General features: G+C 45.6%; 1 protein-coding gene across 3 annotated transcripts in view; it reads left to right on the plus strand.

Annotated features, from left to right (window-relative positions):
• Positions 1–14,931, plus strand: part of YDJC (YdjC chitooligosaccharide deacetylase homolog) — a 141,368-nt gene extending 126,437 nt beyond the window's left edge. For all 3 annotated transcript variants that reach the window (XM_085636441.1, XM_085636440.1, XM_085636439.1), the window contains 2 exons: positions 6,645–6,822; positions 12,649–14,931. In XM_085636441.1, the coding sequence (XP_085492567.1) occupies positions 6,645–6,822; positions 12,649–13,012 (542 nt within the window). In that variant the 3' untranslated portion in view covers positions 13,013–14,931. The remainder of the gene's footprint in view (positions 1–6,644; positions 6,823–12,648) is intronic.
• The last annotated feature ends 10,572 nt before the right edge of the window (positions 14,932–25,503 follow it).

The following is a 25,503-nucleotide window of genomic DNA, read 5'->3' on the forward strand; positions in this document are numbered from 1 at the left end:
GCAACCGTCCCACGTAAAACAATACCTCGGTGCCACCATAGACACCTCAAAAGCGCTAGCCTATCCCAGTCCTGCTAGGATAGCAAGCATTCAGGCTCTAAGCGCCAAATTTCAACCGGAACACTCTTCCAGCTCGAGTGTTCATGCAACTTATAGGAATGATGGCCTCTTGCATATTCATAGTACCTCACGCAAGACTCCAGATGCGTCCTCTCCAAGAGTGCTTAGCACGCCAATGGAACCAGGCCCAGGGTCAATTGACAGATCTGGTGTTGGTAGGCGGTTGTGCCCATCGCTCTCTGCAGTGGTGGACCACCAAAAACCTTTCCAAAGGGCGACCGTTCCTGGACCCGATTCCTCAGATAGTACTTACAACGGACGCATCGCTCTCCAGCTGAGGAGCTCACCTACTACATTACACCGTGCAGGGCAGGTGGACACCTCAACAAAAGTTACTCCACATCAACCATCTGGAGTTGCTAGCCATATTCTTAGCCCTAAATGCCTTTCAAACACATGTCTCAGGCAAGGCCGTCCTAGTCCGCACGGACAACATGACAGCCATGTACTATATACAAAAACAAGGCGGCACACACTCTCCGCAGCTCTCTCAGCTAGCACAGAGCATATGGAGATGGGCCATACCCCAAAACATCTTTCTCCTAGCCCAACATGTCCAAGGAGTCCAAAACACTATGGCTGATCTGCTGAGCAGACAAACACAACAGATCCACGAGTGGGAACTCCATCCACAAGTTCTTCACCCCTACTTTCAAATGTGGGGGCATCCACAGATAGACCTCTTCGCCACCCACGAAAACGCCAAATGCCCGAACTTCGCCGCCAGGTATCCACACCCATTGTCCAAAGGCAATGCGATATGGATAAACTGGTCAGGCAGATCTGCGTACGCCTTTCTGCCTCTCCCACTCATTCCACTAGTGGTGCGCAAAATACAGCAACACTCCCTCACTCTCCTCCTAGTAGCTCCAACTTGGGCCCGACAACCGTGGTACACCACACTGCTGGAACTATCTGTAGTACCGCACCAAAAGTTACACCTCTCTCCACTCCTCTTAACCCAGAACCATGGAGAGATCAGGCACCCGGAACCAGCTCAACTCAACCTTGCGATCTGGCTCCTGAAATCCTAGAATTCGGTTATCTAAATCTTCCCCCTGACTGTATGAACGTCATTAGAGAAGCTAGACGGCCTACCACTAGAGATTGCTACGCAGCCAAGTGGAAACGTTTTGTGACCTATTGTCACAACAATAACTTCAATCCCCTAGATGTGTCCATTCAACACATCATAGGCTGTTTACTACACCTACAAAGTTGCAACCTAGCCTACACGTCTATTAGACTGCACTTTGCGGCCATAGCAGCTTATCTACAAAACAGGCAACATCTATCACTCTTTAGAGTACCTGCCATAAAAGCCTGCATGCAAGGCCTCAAAAGAATAATTCCCCCCAGAGTGCCACCCTCACCTGTGTGGAACCTAAACATCGTTCTCACAAGACTAATGGGGCCTCCCTTTGAACCTCTACACAAATGTGAACTTCAATTCCTAACATGGAAAACTGCCTTTCTTGTAGCCATTACTTCCGTCAGATGGGTTAGTGAGATACAAGCACTCACCATTCAACAACCCTTTCTGCAAATGCACCATAACAAGGTTGTTCTCCACACTAATCCAAAATTCCTCCCTAAAGTCATTTCTCCCTTTCACCTAAACCAATCTGTAGAACTACCCGTATTCTTCTCGCAGCCACAGACAATCATAGAAAGAGCTCTCCACACACTAGATGTAAAACGAGCCTTACTCTACTACATCGAGAGAACACAACCCTTTCGTAAGACCAAACCACTGTTTGTGTCTTTCTCACCACCATACAAAGGCAACCCCATCTCTAAATCTGGGATAGCTAGGTGGATTGTTAAATGCATACAGATTTGCTACCACAAAGCAAAACTAACGTTCTCTGTTCCCCCTAAAGCCCACTCTACACATAAGATAGGGGCTTCCATGGCTTTTTTAGGGAACATCCCCTTAGATGATATCTGCAAAGCAGCTACATGGTCTACACCGCACACGTTCACTAAACACTATTGTGTAGATGTGCAAACTAAGCAACAAGCTAGTGTGGGCCAGGCTGTACTCAAAACATTGTTTCAAACCACTGCAACAGATACTGGTGGTCGCCACTAGGAGAGAGTACAGTGTGTAATCTGCAGCTCATATGTCTCGAACGGCAAATGCTACTTACCAATATGCATCTGTTCTTGGCATGTAGAGCTGAAGATCTACACACACCCACCCGCCTCCCCGGCTACCTTTATCTGTTCCAGTTTATCTTATTTAGATACAGCACACATGGGCATCTTCACTGCTTATTACTACGCTCCATCATTTCCCTGCTGACGAAAAACAATCTGAGGATGGAGCCGAAGCCCATGCGCAATACGATCCAAAGGAGGAGTCACATACCTCGTGACTTCCAAAGACTTTCCAAGAGGAAACACAACTGCAAACATCCGGGCCCAACACTAGATGGCAATCTATGCACAGTGTGTAATCTGCAGCTCTACATGCCAAGAACAGATGCATACTGGTAAGTAGCATTTGCCTCCTCTTTCCCGGGGGTTGTTAGACTGTAGGTCTTGAAACGCTATGAGTTTGAGACACTTTTCATACACATTAATTAATTTAATTCAGCATGCCATCAGCTAGCATTCTGCATGGTCCAGGACATAAAAAGTATTTTAGTGAATATACACCAAGAAAGTGAAACAGCGGCCCTTCCAGCAGGCGGATCGCCCCGCGGTGTACCGTTTACACGTATATTCACTGAAAGCCCCAGTTGTACGTGCTTTGTTGTATTTCAGATAGTGTATAGTATTTCCGGTAGTTTGAGTATGTGCTGTGGTCTCATAGGGACCACAGACCTCACACACTATGAACGGTTGTTTTGATACAACCAGATTGTGTCACCTGAACCACCAGGAGGGCATTAATGGGATTTAACCTATTGCATATCTGTATCACTTTCATCCACATGCTTTATGTATGAAACCCAAACAGCTAACCCCCGCCCCCTCCTGTCTCTTTGGTTCAGCCTGGATGAAGTGCACGGTTCACTGAAGGATTCATTTGGGTCCATCACCACAGAATCTCCAGGGCTTCAGATTTTGTGTCTACTCTTCAGTTTGGTAAGCTGCAGTGGGAGCCATGGCAACAACCTGCCCAGGTCGGCTCAGTGTCCTTTGCCAGATCATTTATTATATGTCTTGGAAGAAGTACCAACTCTTGCTCGTTGTCCTGAGACTCAAAGGACTCAATCCTCCCACCTCCCTCGACTATGTTGTTTCTTCCAGTAGGGCTGGGCCAACCCAGGATGCGTTCGCTTATTTGGAGACCGAAAGCGCCGTGGATTGCTTCACTGCCTAGTTTCAGGCTGTGGTGGATCAGGCTTCAAAGTTTCTTTTTCAGTTGTTGCAACCACTCGTTGCAGCTCCTGCCTGTCTTTCTTATCCTCCTCTGGATCTGGAATTTAGGTTTATATGGAACACCCACTGGATTTCCTAACTCAATATCTAACAGTTGTGAACACCATTCGCAGGGTCTGAAGCACACACATTCTGCGTAAGCTCACTCGTACTGTGAATAGCTAATTATTTTTGTTGACTAAGATGTCCTAACCAACCTGAAGTTTGGTTGTCCAGGGAATCCACGACAGGCTACAACAGCTGAAAGAGTTAAAAGGTGAAAGTTAGTGTTGTTACTGAATCATCCTGGATGCGGTGCTGCAGGACAGTCTGGATCACCCTGAGATGTAGGTCCCCTCAGTTTATTATGAAACTGCTTTCCACAATGACCAACTACAGTGCTGGCAGCGAGCACTCCTGAACACAGCCCTAGAAACCAGAACAGTTATGAATTAATAAAAGATGAAAAAAAGTCACCCTGTCCAAAGACAACCTGTCTGGAGCACCCAGTATCTAATCTGAAGTTTCTGGCAGCAATTCTAGAGGAAAAACTGCCACAGAGCAAGTAGAACAGGACATAAAGTCCAACAATGTGGAGGAGAAGGCAGGAGCGGGATGTAGACCTGCAGGAAGACCTGATCAAAGATGCAACAAGTAAGGGACCCCACCATACACTGTGAGCTCAGTGTCCTCTTGGTATAAGAGAAAAGTCCCACCTTGTTTTATGTACACATTTGTGCAACACCTTCTCCCACCTTTCTTGATCTCGCTGCCCATTTGGTCCTTGTCTGGGAATCCCATCCATCGAGTGGGCATGGTTGTTCGCTTTCGGTGGTTGTAGAGGTTTCTTGGAAACCTAACTTACTGATGGGTCGTGTTTGGATAATGTAAAAATTAGTTTCATCCTGGTAAAAATATTTGTAGAGTGTTGTGTATCATCAATGGGTGGGCTACAGTTTCCTCTTTTGTTGAATTGCATGGTCAGTTGTCCAGTGCCCTTCCATTGCAGATTATTTTCTCGATGAGCATCGCGTGCTGAATAATTATCATGAAGTGTTTTGCACTTGAGCCTGTGGTATGTTTACACTGTATGACTCGTTGAGGTGTTAGTTTGCGTGATGGGGGAATAATGCTCTTGAGTATTTTGTCATTAAAGTGTGTGGAGTGGAGCTGATTGTGTACTTTTGTTTGAGGGCAAAGGGATTGGGTTTAAAAATGTATTGTACGTTTCGAGTGAATTATGACAACGTTGGGGTGACAACTGTTAGCGACCTAGCTAGCGTGGAGTTGTGTTGTGCGTGTGACAGTTGCATGGTTTGTGTCTAGCATGTACTTCTGTAGGGTCGCGTAGGTTCTGTGTATACGCATGGACTGGAGGGAATGTGGGCTGCTAGCTCACTCCATTCCAGCTAATAATACAATATCTGCGCCTTTAACATTTTCTGCCTGACACATAACTCCTTGATGTGGAAAGGTCCCAGCTACCTACAGCAGAAGCTGACACTACGGCCCAGTCAGAAATGTAAGATTTATGGATAAAGCTCTACTTATTGTACCTCGAATTCGACTGTCAAGATGTAGAGGTAGAGATTTGTTCTACTTGGTCCCTTCTTACTGGAACAACTTACCTCTTCACCTCTTCACCTGAATGGACTACACTAAATTCTGAAAAATGCTTATGACTGTTTTGTTTTAACTTAGTTATGTTACTTTGCCTTAGTCTGCTTCAGCGACACGATGCCTCTACCAAGGCGATTTGTGTGCTATATTAAATTAACATAACGGTGGAGCATTATTTTTCAACTATAATGATGCCACCATATATATGCCAGACAATATGTGTTATTGATATTCTGACATACAACCGATTAAAGTACTCCAAAGCAGTGAAAGCCACCTCCCAGTGGAATACATAGTACATGTTCTTATAGGGAGACTTGTTTAATGGAGGAGTAAGACTCCTCTTCCTGGCTGACGTCTCAGCAGCATATTGTTTGTGAGGTGTTCACCACTTCTGAAGTAACTTTATATTTTTGAAAGAAGCATGGTGCCCAAGTAGCATAATTTATTTACTTAATCGGTCAACTGTGGTAGCACTTTTTGTTTCAGAGTTTAGATTTTATATGGAGGGCTTTTATGTGCGGAGCTCTCCAGGGTTGTCCCCCTTTAGTTTTTAGTTCGCATCTGATCCCAGTTGTCTTTGTATGTATGCATGTATATGGTATTTCAGTAACACAAAACTCTGGAGCTCTGCACATGGACACACGCGTAAAATCAATGAGTAATAGGCGAGGAAGCAGGGTTGTGGATGGTTAATGCATTGTGATGTAGTGTTCTTTAAAGAAGCGCGCCTGCAACACTTTCCTACGTTGGAGCAGTTTGGGCAGTTCTGATGGATGAGGGGATTTTGTTCCAGAGTTTGGCTACGTCGATGGAAATGGCCTGCCACCATTCCTTATTTGTATAACTCTATCCGCTGTTTGTAAGGCAGTAAATCATGGACTGGGCACAACAGCTCAAAACGTAATCCTCATAAAAAAAACGAGAGTGGCATTTCAGTCTCTCTACAAATCTCTCTGTCTGCCTGTGTAGTCCTCGGAGTACACCATAGCACAGTTCTGTCATTTCTAACAGTCCCCTGAAGACTTACTAAGGCTGATGATTGGTGCATGATCGATTTACTCCCAAACGTTTAGACTAAGGAATTTTTGCAGATTCATCTTTGTAAAAACTACAAGAGTTTGTTTCCTTAAGAATGAAATACATGCATATTCTTCACTCCACCAGGGTAAAGGTCCTAACTAATACTGTCCCTGCCAAAACTACATAATGGTAGAGCCTAGAAGTTTGGAAATGGTGGATGGTGCTAGTGCTCTGTCCAAGAAACCACTAACATAACACATTACCATAATAAGTATATAGTGGCCTATTGTCCAGAGATTGCATTAATGGCCTTTGGACACCAGACAAATACTTTGTATTTATGAAAATATTTCTCAATTTTTGCATATTTTTCGTGTCCCTTTACTTATCCAATCTATTTACCACTATTTTCACTTCATTGTGCTTGTGGGTAAGCAGTTTTTTTAGATGTTTTGTTTTTTCTGCACTGTTCAAATTGTTGACCTAACCTCTTCCTTTCCGACTTGCAGAAATTCGCCACGTGTTTGCCAGCGTGCTGGAGAAGTATGGCATCCGCTACACCCGTGTCCCCATTGAGCAAGGTCTGCGTGGCTGTGGTTGGATACCAGAGGCCCTTATGGACTTCTATTTGGGTGTAGAGAAAGATTCCCTGAACACTGTGGAGGTCTTCAGGAGCCATGGAATAAGGTAGGGCTGATTGCAAATATACAACTAATAAATGCATAATATTGTAATGGTCCATGGGCATCTCAGAGAGATTGAAGACCTGCCTTTCACCACTTCTGAGCATTCCACTCTGTAATAAGTTGTGTGGATATCGTTGAAGAGCTGAAATTGAATCTGGACCAAGTAGGTACATCGGCAGTGAACCTAATGGATCTAGGTGCCGCTTTTGACACTGTCTCCAATGATAATCTATGGCACAGACTAGCAGCCGCAGGAACATCAGGAGTAGCACTTCGGTGGCTATCCTCATTCCTGGATGATATAACCTTTCTGGTTCATGACAGGCCATTTTATTCTGATACCTTTCCCCCTTAAGTGTGGAGTGCCTCAGGGTTCCTTGCTTAGTCCTACACTTTAAAAATAAAAAATCGTTAAAAAAAAAATAATAATAATAATTCATTAACTTTTTATTGGACATTTAATATAATAAATCTCACAATAAATTGTAATACACCATTATCTATCAAGGCCATCTTACAAGAAAGCATGATCTTTTTGCATACCATCTAGTACATGATCTGTGCACTACTCTCCCTTGAGTACCTTCCTCACTCCTCTTCCACATCGGATTCAGAGTCTCTCACTTGGGCCCTCAGTGGGGTATATGGGAAACCTCCATACTCATCCCAATTCCATATCTTACCCCACTTTTGGGGACATCGTAGATGGTCTTTTTGGCCACCATACACCAGTCCATATCCCTCTCCCAATCCTTTAAGAGTAGGTGTCCCTTCAGCACCCCAACCACGCGCTATATTTCTTTTTGCAATCATCAACCCCAGAGTAACGTAAATTAGTTCTTCTCTTCCCAAATCCGTCACATCCCAAACATTAAACAGGCACCACGTGGTCGATAATTTTATCCCCCCTGCATGCACTTTGCTAAAATTTTGTATTACCCCCTCCCAGTAGGATTGTATTTTAGGACAAGCCCATAATATATGCTAGAACGTTCCCTTGGGTCAGCAACCTCTATATTTAGCATGCAGGGTAAAATAACCTCTTTTATAAAATCTGTACATTAAGTGTCTCCTTTTTAGGTTGAGCCTGGGCAGTGCATGCCCTGCTCTGCGAGGCATGCTGTATTTAGGTAGGGAATTGAAGCTCCGCCCACACTCCTCCCATATTGGATTGTGTCATTGTCCACTGTAAACTGTGGCTGTTCATTGGTCAAAAGGCTTAGTAGTCCCTCCAGGGTAACGCCCTGTCTCATTTTGAAACCTCCCATGGCAACACCCCGTTACGTGTGTTGTTACTCGGTAGGCTTTAATTACAGCCTCCGAGCACTATTTTCTCAAAAAGCTCTGTCCTGCCTGCTGTTGGCAGGACATGCTCTCTCCTAACGCTTTTTTAACATTTTTATATCATGGCTGCTGGCATTTGCAATGCAATAGGTCCCGAATTTGCGAAAGTGTAAGCTATTGGCATTGTAAATGACAATGCCTTTTATTTATCGGATTTAAAAACAACACAAAGATAAAAGGCATTGTCATTTACAACGCCAATAGCTCACACTCTCTTTTTTTTTTTTTTAAAGACCTTTATTGTGCTAAAGAATGGTCACACCGCGTCACGCCAACAACCCGGAGGCAGGCCGCAATATCAACAAGTATTTACAATTAAGGTGTACCAGATTAGGAGACGTAAACAATGTAATATCCTAACATTCATGGCGATACACACCCTCAACCCTGGTGAGGAGTACCAAGGTGTAACCAGTGCAGAGTGGATTGGTCTTACATTTTTGGGTTCGTGAACTGGAAACGAATCCTAGGCTCACGGTCTCATCCAGTCACTCCGGCGAGTACTAGGACCGCAGCACATGAAAGAGATACTGTATAGGTAAATCGTCCACTACCACCTTTACACCCAACCCCCCCGCAACAATCGGAAGGAAACAGCAAACTTCGGTGCAGAGCTATTACAAAAAGAAAAGAAAAAAAAAAAAAAAAAAAAAAAGAACCAACAGTCATCTCATCTCGCATACGCAGGGGCTCACGTACAAGGACCCGTCCGTCATTGAGGGACAACTACAAGCAGTATTGGTGGCTGCAGGAGGAACGCAAGGCAGCGGCCATGGGGCGGGGGAGGGGGGGGGGAGAGAACGCGGCAGGACAAAACAGCAGGGCGCCTGGACGGGAAGGGGGGCAATACGTCCACCCGATAGGATGCAACAGGCATGGGATCCGGCAAGAGCAACCCATTCCACAGCCCTCACACACATCAACAAAGCATGTATCCATCCATCCCAACACAATGCACACAGGGCTCAAAGGTTCACCGCATGTCATCCGAAACACCCGTCCCAGGGGAGTCCACAGAGGCATCCGAACCCGCCTGCTCTCTAGTCCACTGCAGGAATGGTTCCCAGATGTCATTGGGCCTAGACGCGGTGGGCATCGTCTCCCAGTAATTCGTGAGTTGTGCCTGACCATATGTAACGTCTCGAACCCATGCGGCGAACGTGGGCAAGGCTCCACGGCCCCAGTGTATCGCCACCTGGCGTTTAGCGTAAAGCAGCAGCATCGCGTGCAGTTTCCTGTCAACGGGTTCGGTGTCTTTAACGTATCCCAGGAGCCCCAAAAGCGGAGTGGGTTCATCTGACCTGTGAAAAAATTTGATTGATGGCCTCAAAAATGCTCGACCAGTACTCATCTAGCTTTGGGCAGCTCCACGCCACATGGAGAAAGGACGCGTCAGCTCCGCCACACTTCCAGCATGAAGCGTCAGTGCGGATTCCCATGCGGTGTAGCAGCACTGGTGTGCGATAGTACCGGTGCAAGAATTTGAAGTGGACCAGTCGTAGCCTATAGTTCGGTGACAGCGCCGTGAGCTGCTTACAGCAGTATTCCCACACGTCATCTGACAGGGCACCGTCCAGGTCTGCGGTCCAAGCCAGCTTGGCCACAGGCACAGTGAGCGGGGCCTGCTCCTGCATGCAGTTGTACAGTCTGGATACCAGTTTCGCGGGGGAGGGTCGTGACAGCAAGTTCTGCAGGGCATCCAGTTGTGGAGGTGCCTCAGGGAATTGAGGCCACATCAGCTCACACTCTCTTAAAAGCGAGACCTATTGCATTGCAAATGCTTGTTACCTATTTCTTATTAATTATGTAGATTATATGTCCCTAATATGCAAGACTGGCGAACATATCATGGTTGAAGAATAAAGTGCACACTGTGTTGCCATAAAAAACATGTCCACACCATTTCTTGGGTGTAAAATATTCACTTGTTTAGTACATTTTAAACAAGAAAATTAGCATATGTCATAATCTCTGCTGGACACCACACCCCAAGGCTTGATTTACATCTCTCCATTACTTGTTTGTGCAACCTTTGTATTGGAAGCACCTGTCGTTTCTGATGGGTCAGTGAAGTACGTAACATCGTAACTCATTTTCGCACACACACATTGATTGAGCTACATTCATTGCTGCATTGGGTTTGATGTTTTATTACTTTCCTCTCAAGACTCATTCAGCCAGCTGCCACAGGTAAGTTAATAAGCATTTCCTTTTGGAGCAGCTCTATTGGTTGTGTGTGGTATACCCAATCTTTGAAGGGGTTATTGGGTGTCCTTTAGTTATTAATATGAGACTAACTCTGGCATACCACTCATCACATTTTTTTGTATATTTCATAAAAAATATAGTAGCCCCCTTTGCTAAATTGCAGGCGGTTCTCTCATTACAAATGGCAATTGCCAAGGTTATGTCTGCAAAGGATTGATTTCCTGGTGCAGCCCCAAAGGGCTCTGTTTGCCTGGGTGTTTAGAAAGTATAATGTGGCCCGATTTCAACCAATCAGCTTCCGTCTCATTATTAAAATGTGTATCACCAGTCATGCCAGTCATGTGTTACCTATTTTTATGCCCTGTGGTTCTAGCAGTCTGTCCGTCTCAGCTTTGTTGGGAATGCCTTACTCACAATTTGTCCTCCGTCAAACACAAAGAGCACCCTCTCCTACCTTGACGCGATTCCTGTTTATGCTTCCTTTTGTCAGGACATGGAGAAGGGTTTGTTGTGATGCTCAACTCTTTTGGATGTGGCTACCAGTTTTGTAGTTTTCCCTTACCAAGATTTTGGGAGATGTGGAACAATGCGGTCTATTAAAGTCTGATAAGAGGATTACAGTACTGTGGTGCAGAGTCGCTGCCTCTGCTGATTGCAGAATATGCTTGAAGTGCCTTGTGATTTACAGGGTCTTAGAGCTACATCCCCATGGAAGGTTGATGAGGAAGAAAGCTTGGGGCTCGCTCCCTCCAAGGTCCTGCGGCTTCAGTGCAGATGTCACCTAGATCTGGTGCATCTGAAGCCCGAAAAACCCAAACCTATCGCTGTGACATCCTAATCACACCATATGGCCAAAGACAGAGGTGCTTCCTTTGCGTCATACCCCTTGATTTACCATTCTCTGGACAACGTAAATAGAAGGAAATGAGGAAGAACAGTACAGTTGGTTTTCACTGTTCATGGTTTCTGTACCAGACCATCTCTCACTCTGTTCCCCTGAATGTGGACGGTGGATCTCAAAATCATCCTTGGGTGGTTCTTTTTTTAGGTTAGAGCTTAAGCCTTCTCCATTCTTAACTATTCCTGCATGCAAATTGTTTTCACAGGCTAGGTAAGATCCAGTTGGTTTCACAGTTCCTTCAATTAATCCGCTTTGGATTTTCTTGACAATCGTGCTTGACCACGAGACGTAGTGAATGACAATACCGTAAACAATGGTGGATGTCTTCTTTCTTTGCAGAATGGAATTTCCCAACTTCTCCAGCAACATTTGATGAGAACACTAGGTCTTGTTTCTGACCCACAAATAAATGTGCCAAATACGGATTTGGTACTGCTCTCAACAAGCTCGGGCCTTTTTTAAATGTTATAGCAGAACACCTCAAACCTATGCAGACAGTGCAGTCTGGATCTGAATTGGTACCGAAACCTTCTCTCTGAGTGAACGTTTATCCCCAAAGACTGGTGTCGACATAGACATCTGTACAGTATGTGGCTAGCCTCTCCAAATAATCATTCTGATTTTTTTTTTACTGCATGCACTGGATTTGCTGCCACCTGCTAAGCATGATGTGTCTGGCTCTATTTGAGACTTGATCCCTCATTAATTTTGTCCATGGAACAAAGAATTGTGGAGTAATCGGTGAGACCTGGCCACAAGCTCCTTCAGAACGTGGAGTCGTAAAGACCTTGAATTCCAACGATTCTACTGTGAAGGATGGTGCCTGTCCAATAAAAGGGAAATCTCCCAGGTCAGGTAGCTGTCGTGATAACCGCTGAGGGCAAAGGACCGACCCCTCCTCCCTCAGATCTGGACAAGGCAGTGAAAGCTTGAGAAAACCAAAGCAAAAAACCTACTTAAGCATCTTTTATTCAAATCAGTTACACCACAGTCCTGTCATTTTTACAGTATTTGCATAACATCGAAAGATTCACAAAAGTTCTGCCTCAGAAGTCTGCTGAGGAAATCCTGTTCTGCGCTTCAGAGCCAAAGAAGCTGTAAGATGCTGCATTCCCTGCATTCCTTGAGACTGGCTTTTCTCAGCTCCGTCCAGGGTGTGCACCTGTGTGGAAATGTATTTAGGTGAAGAGGGGGTGTTGTACTGCTGTGACTTTGCAGGTAACTTGGTACGCATTTTTGGATGTATGTTAATAGTGATGCTTGATATAACCTTTGCCTGAATCTTTTCCCCTTCATCTACATGTTGTACCTGTTTGTTGACTTGTTGGCAGTGGCCTGTTTACTGTTCCTCATGTTTCTTGTCTTCCATTACAGGTGGCCTGATATCTACATTGGTCTGACTACGATGGGCAGAAATATGTCAGTCGGCCACATACAGCGCGCCATTGATTCTTCCATTGCTTCTTTCTCGACCTCTGCAAAGGCTGGTATCGGGCACACAGAGGCTCCTAGGAACTCCTTCCCCAGTCACGACCAGCAAGACCAGACCATAACCATTGAACTTATGGTACATCCCGGCTACCCCAGTGTACCCCCCGATGGAGGATGCGGTGATGGACCCGACGACTTCTCCCAGTCCTGTGAACGCCAGCACGAGCTACATACCCTTATGGACCCACAACTACAAAGCTACTACAAGAAGAACAGTGTGCAGTTGGGCGCCTTTAAGGATCTATAGTGTGTGTTGAGCAAGTTGGTGCACCAGGATCTGACCGCGAGAGCCGCTTAACTGTTGTGGTCATATAGACCCATTCTTGAAACGGAAAGCAGCTAGTATTGCATTCACCAAAGCTTGTTTTTTATTTATTGTGCAAGCGCCGCTCCTTCGAGGAAAACAGACTTTTGAAGGAAATTCTCAGCCATCAAATAGGAATGGAAAATGGAACCTCATCTAAGAGCTGTTGGGATGAAAGGGGGTGGGGTCTAATAGCAATAATTGACCTATGGCTGATGATGTTTTATATTGGAAAGTGTTGTTAAAAATCAGGTTTCATTGGATTAAGGACAATCAGCACTTACTGAAACTACTACATAGGACCTTATGCAGCCGGGCTGCGAAGCGCCCAATCCTGTGCATGACAGGGGAGGGGAGAATTAATCCAAATCATGGTCTTAGTGGAGTGGCTCAGGAGAAAGTTTGCTTCATGGAGTGAAGCAACCGGACAGGTTCTTTCTGCTGAGCATGGGGATGTGAAATGCTGAAATTACCTGGACTGTCTGTCCGCATCGGAGTGAGGCCTCGAGAAGAATCTGGGAATCCCGAATTAATGCAGGGTTTATCTGAGCTTCACGCCGGTCATGGACTCAGTTCTACAAAGCAGTGTTCCTAAAGACATTGTCGGGATTAGGAGTTAAGTGGAAGGCGAGTAATGCTGCACTTTTGTAGCCCTGACAAACTTCCAGAACTAGAAGTGCAGACAGACTGGCCTTAAAATTCAGCCACACAAACACCCCAACAATATTCACCTATTTAAAAATGTATTTGATTTGTAACTTCCTGAGAAGATGCAATAATTCCAGTTGCTTTCTATAAAGTAGTAAACAGAAAAGCTGAGTAGTTCAGAAAAAAATCTTTTGCAAACTGCTCCCAATTACGTCTTAGGTTTTCCAAACACAATAGAAAAAACAATTTCTATAAGACAAAAAAAGACCCCCTTAATGACACTGAAACCACATTACAAAGACGTCCTCAGTGTTCTTTTTGTGCTGTTAATTGTACATTGAGACAGTCGTATGCTCGTCCTTCCTAACGGCACCTTTGTGTCTCAAACCTCAGTTCTCCTTCACAGACGGTGCTTTACATTAAACCGGATTTGTTTTTTACTCTGGACATTCAGAAGCGTTGAGCCGGTGTGACTGCCTCTGTAGCTACCGTTGTACATCCTTTGGTTTTATTTTAATCCCCATTGTGCATTTGGACAAATCATTGTACAAAATTGAACAAGTGTGGACTGCAGGTACTACACAAAGAAACCAATAAGACATAAGATAGTCACTTCTCTTATATGTACGGGTACTGGCAAGGTGTTTTTTAGCTTGTTAAATGTATTTGAATGCATTTGGACGTCTATAGTAATGTTTCAGGTTTAAAATGTGTGTGCCTCCCTTCTTTAGCGTCATTCCACTTCACCCTTTACATTTCTGTAGGTTACCACTGTGCTCTTCAAGCCCCCCTCTTTTGGGGAGTTTTATATAGCGCAAACCCAACCCGAACGTATCAAAGCGCTTTACATGAACACCAGTTGCGTTACAGATGAATACATTAATTTTGCTAGTCATGGGGAGTTTGTCTCTTGTCCAGAATCACAGGATGTTGAGCGTTACTGCTGAGCGTTACTGCTGAGACTGGAACCCGGTTCCCCTACTTCAAGGTCAACCGCTCTAGCAGTTAGGCCACATCTTCGCCCCTTATACCTGGATTACAGAGAATAGGAATCCATCCCCTTTGCACAGACTGAACTGCCTTTGTTTACGTGATAACTCTACATCCGAAAAGTCACCAATGTATTTTATATTTAATTTCTTCTGTAAAAGTATTCTAATGCAAATCTTCTAATAAAAGACCTGCTGGGCTGGAACACCAGCACTCATCCCTAAGTTTAGAGTTGTCTTTACTCCTGAAAGCCTTGGGCCTTGTTAATGTTTTTTTCTAGAGTCATTCTGTCATTGTGGTGGCTTTACAGCGCTTTCGATAGTCGACTTTGCCAAATGGTTTTGTGCTCCATTGCTGAGCAGAGTGTGATTCAGTTTGTCGTGATGTGCTGTCCCCTGAGTGAGTGGGAATGTGTGCGTTAACTGAATGTGTCAGTTTAAGTAGCTGAGGGTGGAACTTCTTGTTACTTTGGCAATGGTGAACGAACGCAGGTCCAAACCCCTAAAGTTCCATCATCTGTCGTCCGCATGTCCACTGCCTCTCACACGTATGACGGCGGAAGGCAGCTCACAGCAGCAAGTCCTATTGGATGCTCCTATAGTCAGTTGTGTGTTTTGGATCTGTAGGACGTGTGTTCGGAGTTCTGTACAGGGTGCTGCGTGGTGTGTCTGGTGGACATGATACACATAATGGTAAATAGAGAAAGGAACCTTCCTCTATACCATGAGGGCCGAGAGGAACTCTCAAGAGGGAGTACAGCCTCCCATGTAATAACACTTAAACCACAAAAAGTACTCCTGGTGTGTAAATCGTAATCACGATTAACCTCAGGTGGAACCTCATACCATAATGATGGGAAGTCCCTATGTGAAGCTAAAGTTGTGGCCCACTAGGGAGTGGGGAAGGAAACAAATCCTTTTGTTTTAATTACCCTCACACACCCTAGTGGTGTCATGCTTCATCATCGGGTCACCCTGACGCCTATAAGTCAGGGTGGGCTCAACCATATTTCAGGGAGCTCTTATTGATATTATTGGCCAGAGTGAATTAAAGATTTAAAAATCCACAGGCAGGTCCCAGTTTCCCTTTATTCTTGGATCTGTCCGGGATATTAAAAATAGAAGTGAACGGGTCAATCAGGGTATTATGGTCCTAAGACCCTAGTGCCTACTTGTTTCGGTCCGCTTATGCCGCTATCTGGTGCCGGACATACTTCAGGGCAGTGAAAAAAAATCCTCCCTGGAATGAAAATTCAATAAAGGAATTTCCCTATACTGTTATTTATAAAGGGCAGATAGCTGCTCCTTTTCTTGACGAGAGTATTTTATCTTTTTCCATCTGTGGATATAAAGAACACAATGAAACCAAACATAGTGTATCTGGTGGACAGACTGGAGATGTACAACCATATGTCTTCACTGCTCTCTGATGCATGTGCTATGTTCTGTCACATGTCCTGTTGGATGTTGTGCAAGCCACGTCTGATGTGTGCTTTTGTGAGCAAAGTGATATTGAACTTCGTGGTGTGTTTCCTTTTTGGCGGCCATGCAAATAGTACAAGGCTTCTGCTGCTGAAAGAAGTTTTTCATCGATTTACAACATGAATTGGAAGGAAAGACGTTACCAGCCCCCAAGAGGCAAGGGCAGATCACGACGAGGTCCCTTCATAACCAACTGCTGCAGCTGTTGTGGTGCCAGACTTGTGGAAGGTAGCAAGAGGGTACGGGGTGGAAATGGAGGAAAATTCCTCAAACTGGATTTATCAGGCATTAAAAATAGCAGCATCTAAAAACCTATGTTCGAGGCATATGAGCTGCAGATTACACACTTGTGCATAGATCGCCATCTGGTGTTGGGCCCGGATGTTTGCAGTTTGTTTTTCCTCTTGGAAAGTCTTTGGAAGTCATGAGTTTGGTGACTCCTCCCTTGGATCGTATTGCGCATGGGCTTCGGCTCCATCCTCAGATCGTTTTTTTCCGCCATCGGGCTCAGATGTCATCTTCGCGCTCCGGTTCCGAACAGCTTCCAGTTCGACGATCGACGCGCAATCCTCACCCCAATTCGCGGTATTGTTTTCGATCGCGATCTCCCCACTCAACGCGCCTCTCATGGGCAAGACCTTTGGTTCCAGTCGTCGACGGCGGCCTTCGGGCCTACCCAAGCTCTAGTCATGGCTAATGGAAAGGACTCCATTTAAAAAGTGTCCTCGATGTGGGTCAAAATTCCCCCACACCGATCTCCACGAAGTGTGCAACCTCTGCCTCTCCCCTGAACACGAGGCTCGAGACTATCCGGCGTGTAAATCCTTCCGGTCCAAGAAAACGATTCGGGACCGAAGAGCCAGAAGAACCATGGCACACCCTTCGACGACGATCCCGGACGACATCTTCGGGGAAGGCGTCGACGCTCCAGAAGAACACCACACCGACGAGGGACTCGTCAGCGCCTCCGAAGCCGACGATTCAGATGTGGAGGACATCACTCCGGCACAGAGGGTCGTGAGAACTACTCTACCCCCCCCACCCACACCCTCGCTGGCACCGAAAAAGGCTTCGGTCATGCCTTCGCGCCTAAGCAAGACCAAAGACACTGCTTCCCACACCGCACCTCTGGGCCGGTAAAGAAGCCAATTAAGCCTTCAGGTGGCTCGGGCTCGAGCCAGCCCACCGTCGCAGCCGATTAACATCCTTCGGCGCCGAAAAAGAAACCGGCCTCCATCTCGACACCGAGCCCCACACCGAAACACTCTGGGTCGAGACCCAGCTCCTCGGCACCGACCCCCTCCTCGGTACCGACAAAAGCCCACAAGACCACCGGCACGACATTTCGAAGCCGAAATCCATCTTGACGCCTACTAAACAACCGGAGCTTCCCAAGTATGGTTCCAAACAACGAACCAGCACCGACAAGCCTAAAAAATCAACGGCCCCGACGCCTTCGGCGCCGACGGACCAACCAACCTCTCCAGAACTATTTACACCGGATCCCTTACAAAAAACATTAACTAAGGATCCCAAAACTGGACATTTAATGCTCTCTATCAAAAAGAGAGTTAGACAAACCTCCTCCACCTCCAAAAAGGAAGGACTCTGCTACCTACCCTTTCAGATTACCTCCTCCACCTTCCCCTCCTCCACCTCCCCCTCCTGCACCTCCTCCACCTTCGCCACCTCCACCTTCGCCACCTCATCATTCCCCCACTCCATTCCCGGATGATGATGTTCAAGGGGATCCATACGACGACATAGGGGATGTACCCCAAGATATACCTACAGGGGACCCCACTCCCACAGGATCCCCAGACCCATGGGACGATTATAATATCCCTGATGTCCCTAACGTCCCACAAGACGATCTTTACCCTTCCAGACCTTCTCCACCAGAAGACTCCTTGGGGTTCAATCATTTATTGCAAAGGGCGGCACACTACCACGGGGTAGATTTACATACCGACCCAGTGGAGGAGGATTTCCTCCTAGATACATTTGACACCACACATAGGACCACCTCCATATTGCCTATGCTAAAAGGTGTTATAAAACATGCGCCAGAGGTCTTTAAGGACCCAGTCAGGGCCAGGGTCATTAACCCGCGCATTGAGAAAAAATATAAAGCCGCCCCAACAGACCCCTCCTACATCAGAGGGCCAGCTCCACTAGATTCCTTGGTGGTATCAACAGCACGGAAAAGGGCCAACTCCCAGGCGTCAGGTGACGCAACACCACCTGACAAAGAGTCTAAACTCTTGGACGCATCAGGCAAACGTACTGCATCTCAAGCGGCCAATATATGGCATATCGCCAATACACAAGCACTACTAGCGAGGTATGACACGGCCCGTTATGACGAGCTAGAAGCCATAATGCACCATCTCCCTGATAAATACAAAGCTAGGGCCAATGAGCTAATTCAGGAGGGCAAAACAATTACCAATACCTTCATACGTTTTGCCTTAGATGCAGCAGACACAGCCTCCAGGGCCATCAATACTAGTGTCCTCCTCCGTCGCCATGCCTGGCTAAGGATATCAGGTTTTTAAGCCGGAGGTACAAGCCTCCATCCTCAACCATCCCTTTGACCAGGAACATCTGTTTGGCACCAAAGTGGATGACGCCCTAGAGAAAATGAAAAAGGACACTGACACGGCAAAATCCATGGGAGCCTTACAATCTCACCCTCCCAGACACTCCTTTCGCCGCTCTTCCTTTCGGAGCACATCCAGAGGCTACTCCTCAGACACTGCTTCCACTGCATACAATTCCCCTACTCAGTCCACCTTTACAAGGGGCTACCAAAGAGGCGGCTACAGGGGCAACAATAAAAAAGGCAGAGGCAAAACAAACACCGCCCGCTCTGCCACCGCGCCTCCCCAATGACTTCCCTCCACTTCCCCCAGACCATCACACTCCGGTCGGGGGCAGACTCCAACATTTCCTTCTGGTCTGGACTACCATCACCTCAGACAAATGGGTAACACAAGTAATTCGGTCAGGCTACTGCCTAGAACTAACATCTACCCCCCCAAACATTCCACCCAGACAACGCCCGATGTCACCAGAACATCTGCGGGTACTCAAGCAGGAGGTCATCTCCCTCCTAGACAAAAAGGCAATAGAACACGTTCCAACCAACCAACAAAATATAGGGGTCTACTCCCTGTATTTTCTCATACCAAAAAGGGACGAGACTCTACAGCCCATCCTAGACCTTCGGCCCCTAAACACATACATACACTCTGACCATTTTCATATGGTGACGCTTCAGCAGGTACTTCCGCTACTTTCCCAAAACGACTTCCTCACCACTTTGGACCTAAAAGACGCTTACTTCCACATTCCAGTGCACAAGGCCCACAGGACGTACCTCAGATTTGTAGTGGACGGCCAACACTTACCAATTCAAAGAGCTCCCGTTCGGAGTCACAACCGCACCACGAGTATTCACCAAGTGCCTAGCAGTGGTGGCAGCACATCTGCGAAGACAACACATTCATGTCTTCCCATACCTAGACGACTGGTTGATAAAAGCCAGTTCATACAATCAGTGTGTACAACACACACACACCACCATCCTGCTACTTCATCAGCTGGGCTTCACGGTAAACCACAAAGTCCCATCTCCAACCATCCCACATAAAACAATATCTAGGTGCCACTATAGACACCTCAAAAGCGCTTGCCTACCCCAATCCTGCCAGGATTGCAAGCATTCAGGCTCTACACGCAAAATTCATAGCACAACACTCCCTTCCAGCTCGGGTGTTCATGCAACTAATAGGGATGGTGGCCTCATGCATCTTCATAGTACCTCACACAAGACTCCAGATGCGTCCTCTCCAAGAGTGCTTAGCGCACCAATGGAACCAGGCCCAGGGTCAATTAACAGATCTGGTGTTGGTAGACGGTCGTACCCATCGCTCTCTGCAGTGGTGGACCACCACAAACCTTTCCAAAGGTCGACCGTTCCTGGACCCGGTTCCATAGATACTACTAACAGCCGCATCGCTCTCCGGCTGGGGAGCTCATCTATTACATCTCACCATGCAAGGCAAATGGACACCTCAACAGAAGCTACTCCATATCAACCATCTGGAGTTACTAGCGATCTTCCTAGCCCTAAAATCCTTTCAGACACAAATTTTGGGCAAAGCAGTCCTAATCCGCACAGACAACATGACAGCCATGTATTATATTCAAAAACAAGGCGGCACACACTCTCCACAGCTCTCTCAATTAGCACAGAGCATATGGAGATGGGCCATACCCCGGAAAATCTTTCTCCTAGCCCAACATGTCCCAGGAGTACAAAACACTATAGCAGATCTACTCAGCAGACAAACACAACCACTCCAAGAGTGGGAACTTCACCCGCAAGTTCTTCACCCATACTTTCAAATGTGGGGGCATCCACAGATAGACCTCTTCGCCACCCACGAAAACAAAAAATGCCCAAGCTTCTCCGCCAGATACCCACACCCATTGTCCAAAGGCAATGCGATATGGATGAACTGGTCAGGCAGATTTGCGTACGCTTTTCCGCCTCTCCCACTCATTCCACTAGTAGTGCGCAAACTACAACAGCACTCCCTCATACTAATATTAGTAGCGCCAACTTGGGCCAGACAACCGTGGTACACCACACTGCTGGAACGATCGGTAGTACCGCATCACAAATTACGCCTCTCTCCACACCTCTTAACCCAGAACCATGGAGAGATCAGACACCCGGACCCAGCTCAGCTCAACCTTGCGATCTGGCTCCTGAAATCCTAGAATTCGGGTACCTAAATCTTCCCCCTGACTGTATGAACGTCATCAAGGAAGCGGAAACGTTTTGTTATCTATTGTCATAACACCATCAATCCACTAGATGTGTCCATTCAACACATCATAGGCTACTTACTCCACCTACAAAGGTGCAATCTAGCCTATACGTCCATTCGACTACACCTCGCAGCCATAGCAGCTTACCTACAAAACAGGCAACATCTCTCACTCTTTAGAGTACCTGCCATTAAAGCCTTCATGGAAGGCCTTAAAAGAATAATTCCCCCCAGAGTGCCACCCTCACCTGTGTGGAACCTAAATATCATTCTCACCAGACTAATGGGACCTCCTTTTGAACCCCTACACAAATGTGAACTTCAATTCTTAACATGGAAAACCGTTTTTCTTGTAGCCATCATTTCCCTCGGAAGGGTCAGTGAGATACAAGCATTTACTATACAAGAACCTTTTCTACAAATGCACCATAATAAGGTGGTTCTCCGTACCAACCCAAAATTCCTCCCCAAAGTCATTTCTCCTTTTCACCTAAACCAATCTGTAGAACTACCAGTATTCTTCTCGCAACCACAAACTGTTGCAGAAAGAGCTCTTCACACACTAGATGTCAAACGAGCCTTACTCTACTACATCGAGAGAACACAACCTTTCCATAAGACCAAACAACTGTTTGTCTCTTTCTCTCCACCACACAATGGCAACCCCATCTCCAAGTTGGGGATAGCTAGGTGGATTGTCAAATGTATTCAAATTTGCTACCATAAAGCAAAACAAACGCTATCCGTTCCCCCTAAAGCCCATTCTACACGTAAAATAGGGGCTTCAATGGCTTTTCTAGGGAACATCCCATTAGATGATATCTGCAAAGCAGCTACTTGGTCGACACCGCACACTTTCACTAAACGCAATTGTGTAGATGTGCAAACTAAGCAACAAGCTAGTGTGGGCCAGGCTGTACTCAAAACATTATTTCCAACCACTTCAACAGATACGGGTGGTCGCCACTAACGGTGGGTACTGCTATATAATCTATGCACAAGTGTGTAATCTGCAGCTCGAATGCCTCGAACGGAATATGCTACTTACCAGTATGCATCTGTTCTTGGCATGTAGAGCTGCAGATCTACACACCCCTGCCCACCCGCCTACCTGTATCTGTTCCAGCTTATCTTATTTAGATAACACACACGGGGGCATCTTCACTGTTATTACTACGCTCCATCTTTCCCTGCTGGCGAAAAACAATCTGAGGATGGAGCCGAAGCCCATGCGCAATATGATCCAAGGGAGGAGTCACCGAACTTGTGACTTTCAAAGACTTTCCAAGAGGAAAAACAAACTGCAAACATCCGGGCCCAACACCAGATGGCGATCTATGCACAAGTGTGTAGATCTGCAGCTCTACATGCCAAGAACAGATGCATACTGGTAAGTAGCATATTCCTTTTTGGTAGGATAAGGCCCCAGCAGAAACGATTTTGTGGGAAAATCTGTTGCAAAAATAGTTTTTTACCTGAAAGACGTTGAGTGCTTCAGTTTTTCAAGTTGGTCAACTTCACTATATGATGTCCTGCATTTTTATAAAAAGCGTTCTAACACAATCTAATTTTTATGGCCCGTTTACTACAAAGCTCTGTTTTATGTTACGCACTTCCAAATGTATGGTAAATGTGGAGTTAGAAGAAGGAAAGAAAAGCAATGTTCTTCAATGTGCATATGACCCGTCTGGGGGCAGTGATCTTCCATCTGAGACATGGACTAGACACCAGCCCATCAGCTAATCTAGAATTCCGCGTAGGCCCCTAACTGGCTAGTTCAACTCTCGTGTTCAAGGGAAAGTAACAACTAGTTGTCAGTCCGCTTTTCATCCGGCAAATTTTAAAAACATTTTTAATTGCTTTCGCACTGCGTTTTAAAACAACGCTTGTAACACTATTTTTGTTTACAGGTTGATCTCGGAACGGTAAATAAAAAGACAAAAAAACGTCCACGTTATTATGTAAGACCACAATTGCATGCTGAATGCATGCAATCACCTACAAAATGACACAACAGATGCATTAAAAAAAATCTATGCTGCACAGCAAGGCATAAAAGATTTGCACAACCAGTAGGTCTAAAAGGCTTTGAGAATGACATTTGAATAGACCAATGGATGCAGAAGGCTTGGAGAAAGGTCCTGAATGGATGTGTATATTTATATATTAATGTGTGTATATTCTATTTCACTACTGTGTAGTTACAGTTAGGTCTGGATTTCCACAGGATGGGTGTTTTTTGTTTTGCTTTTAACTTTGGCACAGTTTAACAAATCATCCCAAACGTTCCAAACAAAGTTCACCGCCCTCTGCTCCTTCCTGGAAAGTTTCCGGATGATCCGTCAAGCAAAGGCAGGGAAGAAAGGAGTATCTCAAAACATGTTTTCCCATTTAGATTCCTATAGGGATTTTGTGAAGCGAAAAGACAGTTGAACCGAAATTACACCAAATTTGGCAGAAAGTTCGATCTTGCCTGAGCAGGTGTGATTTTGTGATCTCGAATATGCTCTGATGGTTTTTTTTTTTAAATTAAGCTTCAAAATACAGTAATATCTAGACAGCTGGTTACGCGCACCTCAAAATGTAAAATAATAAATAAAAAAGAGCATTCTGATTGGCTGAGAGGTCTTTTCTTCTGTCGGACCTTTCCTGTGGGACGGAAGGATCCGATTGGCCTAGTCGCAACGTGAAGAGAAATGTTGCGCCTGCCATTTCAGGACTCAGTCCCTGTGTCCTGTATTTACAGAAAAAAAGGACATACAAAGGGGCAGGTTAGAGGTAGCCTGACGTGACCGTGTGGCCATTAAGGGTCCGAGGAACTCCCTGTCCTCCCACCTCAGTGCCAATATAAAGCAAAAATTAATTCTTCAGGTCCCGCATAACTCAAGTGGGACTCCGCTTGGCCTCCCGTTAGATCTCCCTTGAGGTCCTGCAGGACCAAGCACGGTTCTCTGATGTGGCACCGTGAGACCATGCCAGCTTTAATAAGGGCAGCTTGCACTGTCCTGCAGTCCTTCGGAGTGCTGGTGGTGAAGCTCTACTGCAGGGAAAAATATTAAAATGTGTGGTTGAAGTCCTTGGGGGTGGGATGAATGGGGGAGGTTGCCTATCTGAGGGCAGTTGGAATCCTGTGGGGGTTTTTGGGGAGGTTGTCCGCCTGTGGGGTGTTTGACGCACGCAGAGTCTGCATCTAAACCCCCGCTGCACACAGTCTAAAGCTATGTTCAGTGAGGGAGCAGGGTGAATATGATAAAACCCCACAGGAGTTCACTGAAAAACCAAAAGGTTAAAATGATGTTCCATTTAGGTAAGGTACTAAGACATTAGATTATATTTAAAAAAACGAATATTCATTAAAAACAAAGGTTAAATATATTCGAATGGGTAATGAAATGAACGGGACTGATGTCACTGTGGTTATCTTCTGTTTCCTTGTTCATCCTCCTTTGACCCTTCCTCAGTCCCAATCCCCCCCCCCTCTCGCCCACCTCCTGGGCTCCACCCCCCCCATGTTCATGCAAGGCCTAAGCGGCCTATATCCAAATGTAATGTAAAGACCGCGCGGACCAGCATCTACCAGGGGTTAATGGGAAAGATTTTTTTTTTCTAGTGTGGGAGGGGGTTCAAGTTGAGTGCACGGCTTTGAATCGTCTCTTTGTTCTCAAACACATAAGATATAACACAAGTATTTTCCATTCCCAAACACGGGAGTTGTAGCACTGAAGGTTTTTTGCTAGTGAAATGTATGAGAGGAATTGTAATGTTATGCTTTCAATATGCAGTAATACTACTGACTGTACAATGTAAAGTATTCCTGGATAATATGTAATGCAATGTCATTAAGAAAAAGTAATAAAAATTATGTTAAAAAAAAAAGGTTAAAACAACGTTACAGTTAGGCCTTGTGATATAAAAGCTAATGTTTAAAAAACAAATACAAACTGAAATTCGCCAGTTAGCTTACTGAGCTAAGTAGCGCCGCTGCCATGCACGGCTTATGACTTCACGTATTCGATCACTTATGACATGTTAAATGACACCATTGATGACATTTTAAATGACATTATTGATGACTTCACTTGATAACCCCATAATCGTATACAGCATAAAGTTACTGAGGGTACATATTTGGGTTCATAGCACGGAACTAGCGTAAGTACTGGAGGCAAGCATGATTGTGCATGTTGAAAGTTACATGGTGCACAGTTTGCAAATTACAAACGCTTGGCATGCAAGTATTACTCCCTATTAAACAAAAGAAAGTGTGAGAGCATCTAATGTGGATTGCAGAGGTATGTTTGAAAGTAGGCTGAGGCATAAAGCCAAAGCATGTTCCGAAAAATCTGTGAGAAAGGCCAAACTTTCTGTTCAAAATAGATTACCCACCAGTGGATATCTTTGCACGTGGCTATATTGTAATGCAGTGCTATAGACATGTTCTATGTAGCAAGGACGTTTATAAAGTGTTAATGTT

This window comes from Triturus cristatus, chromosome 11, assembly GCF_964204655.1.
Source record: "Triturus cristatus chromosome 11, aTriCri1.1, whole genome shotgun sequence".
NCBI lineage: Eukaryota > Metazoa > Chordata > Amphibia > Caudata > Salamandridae > Triturus > Triturus cristatus.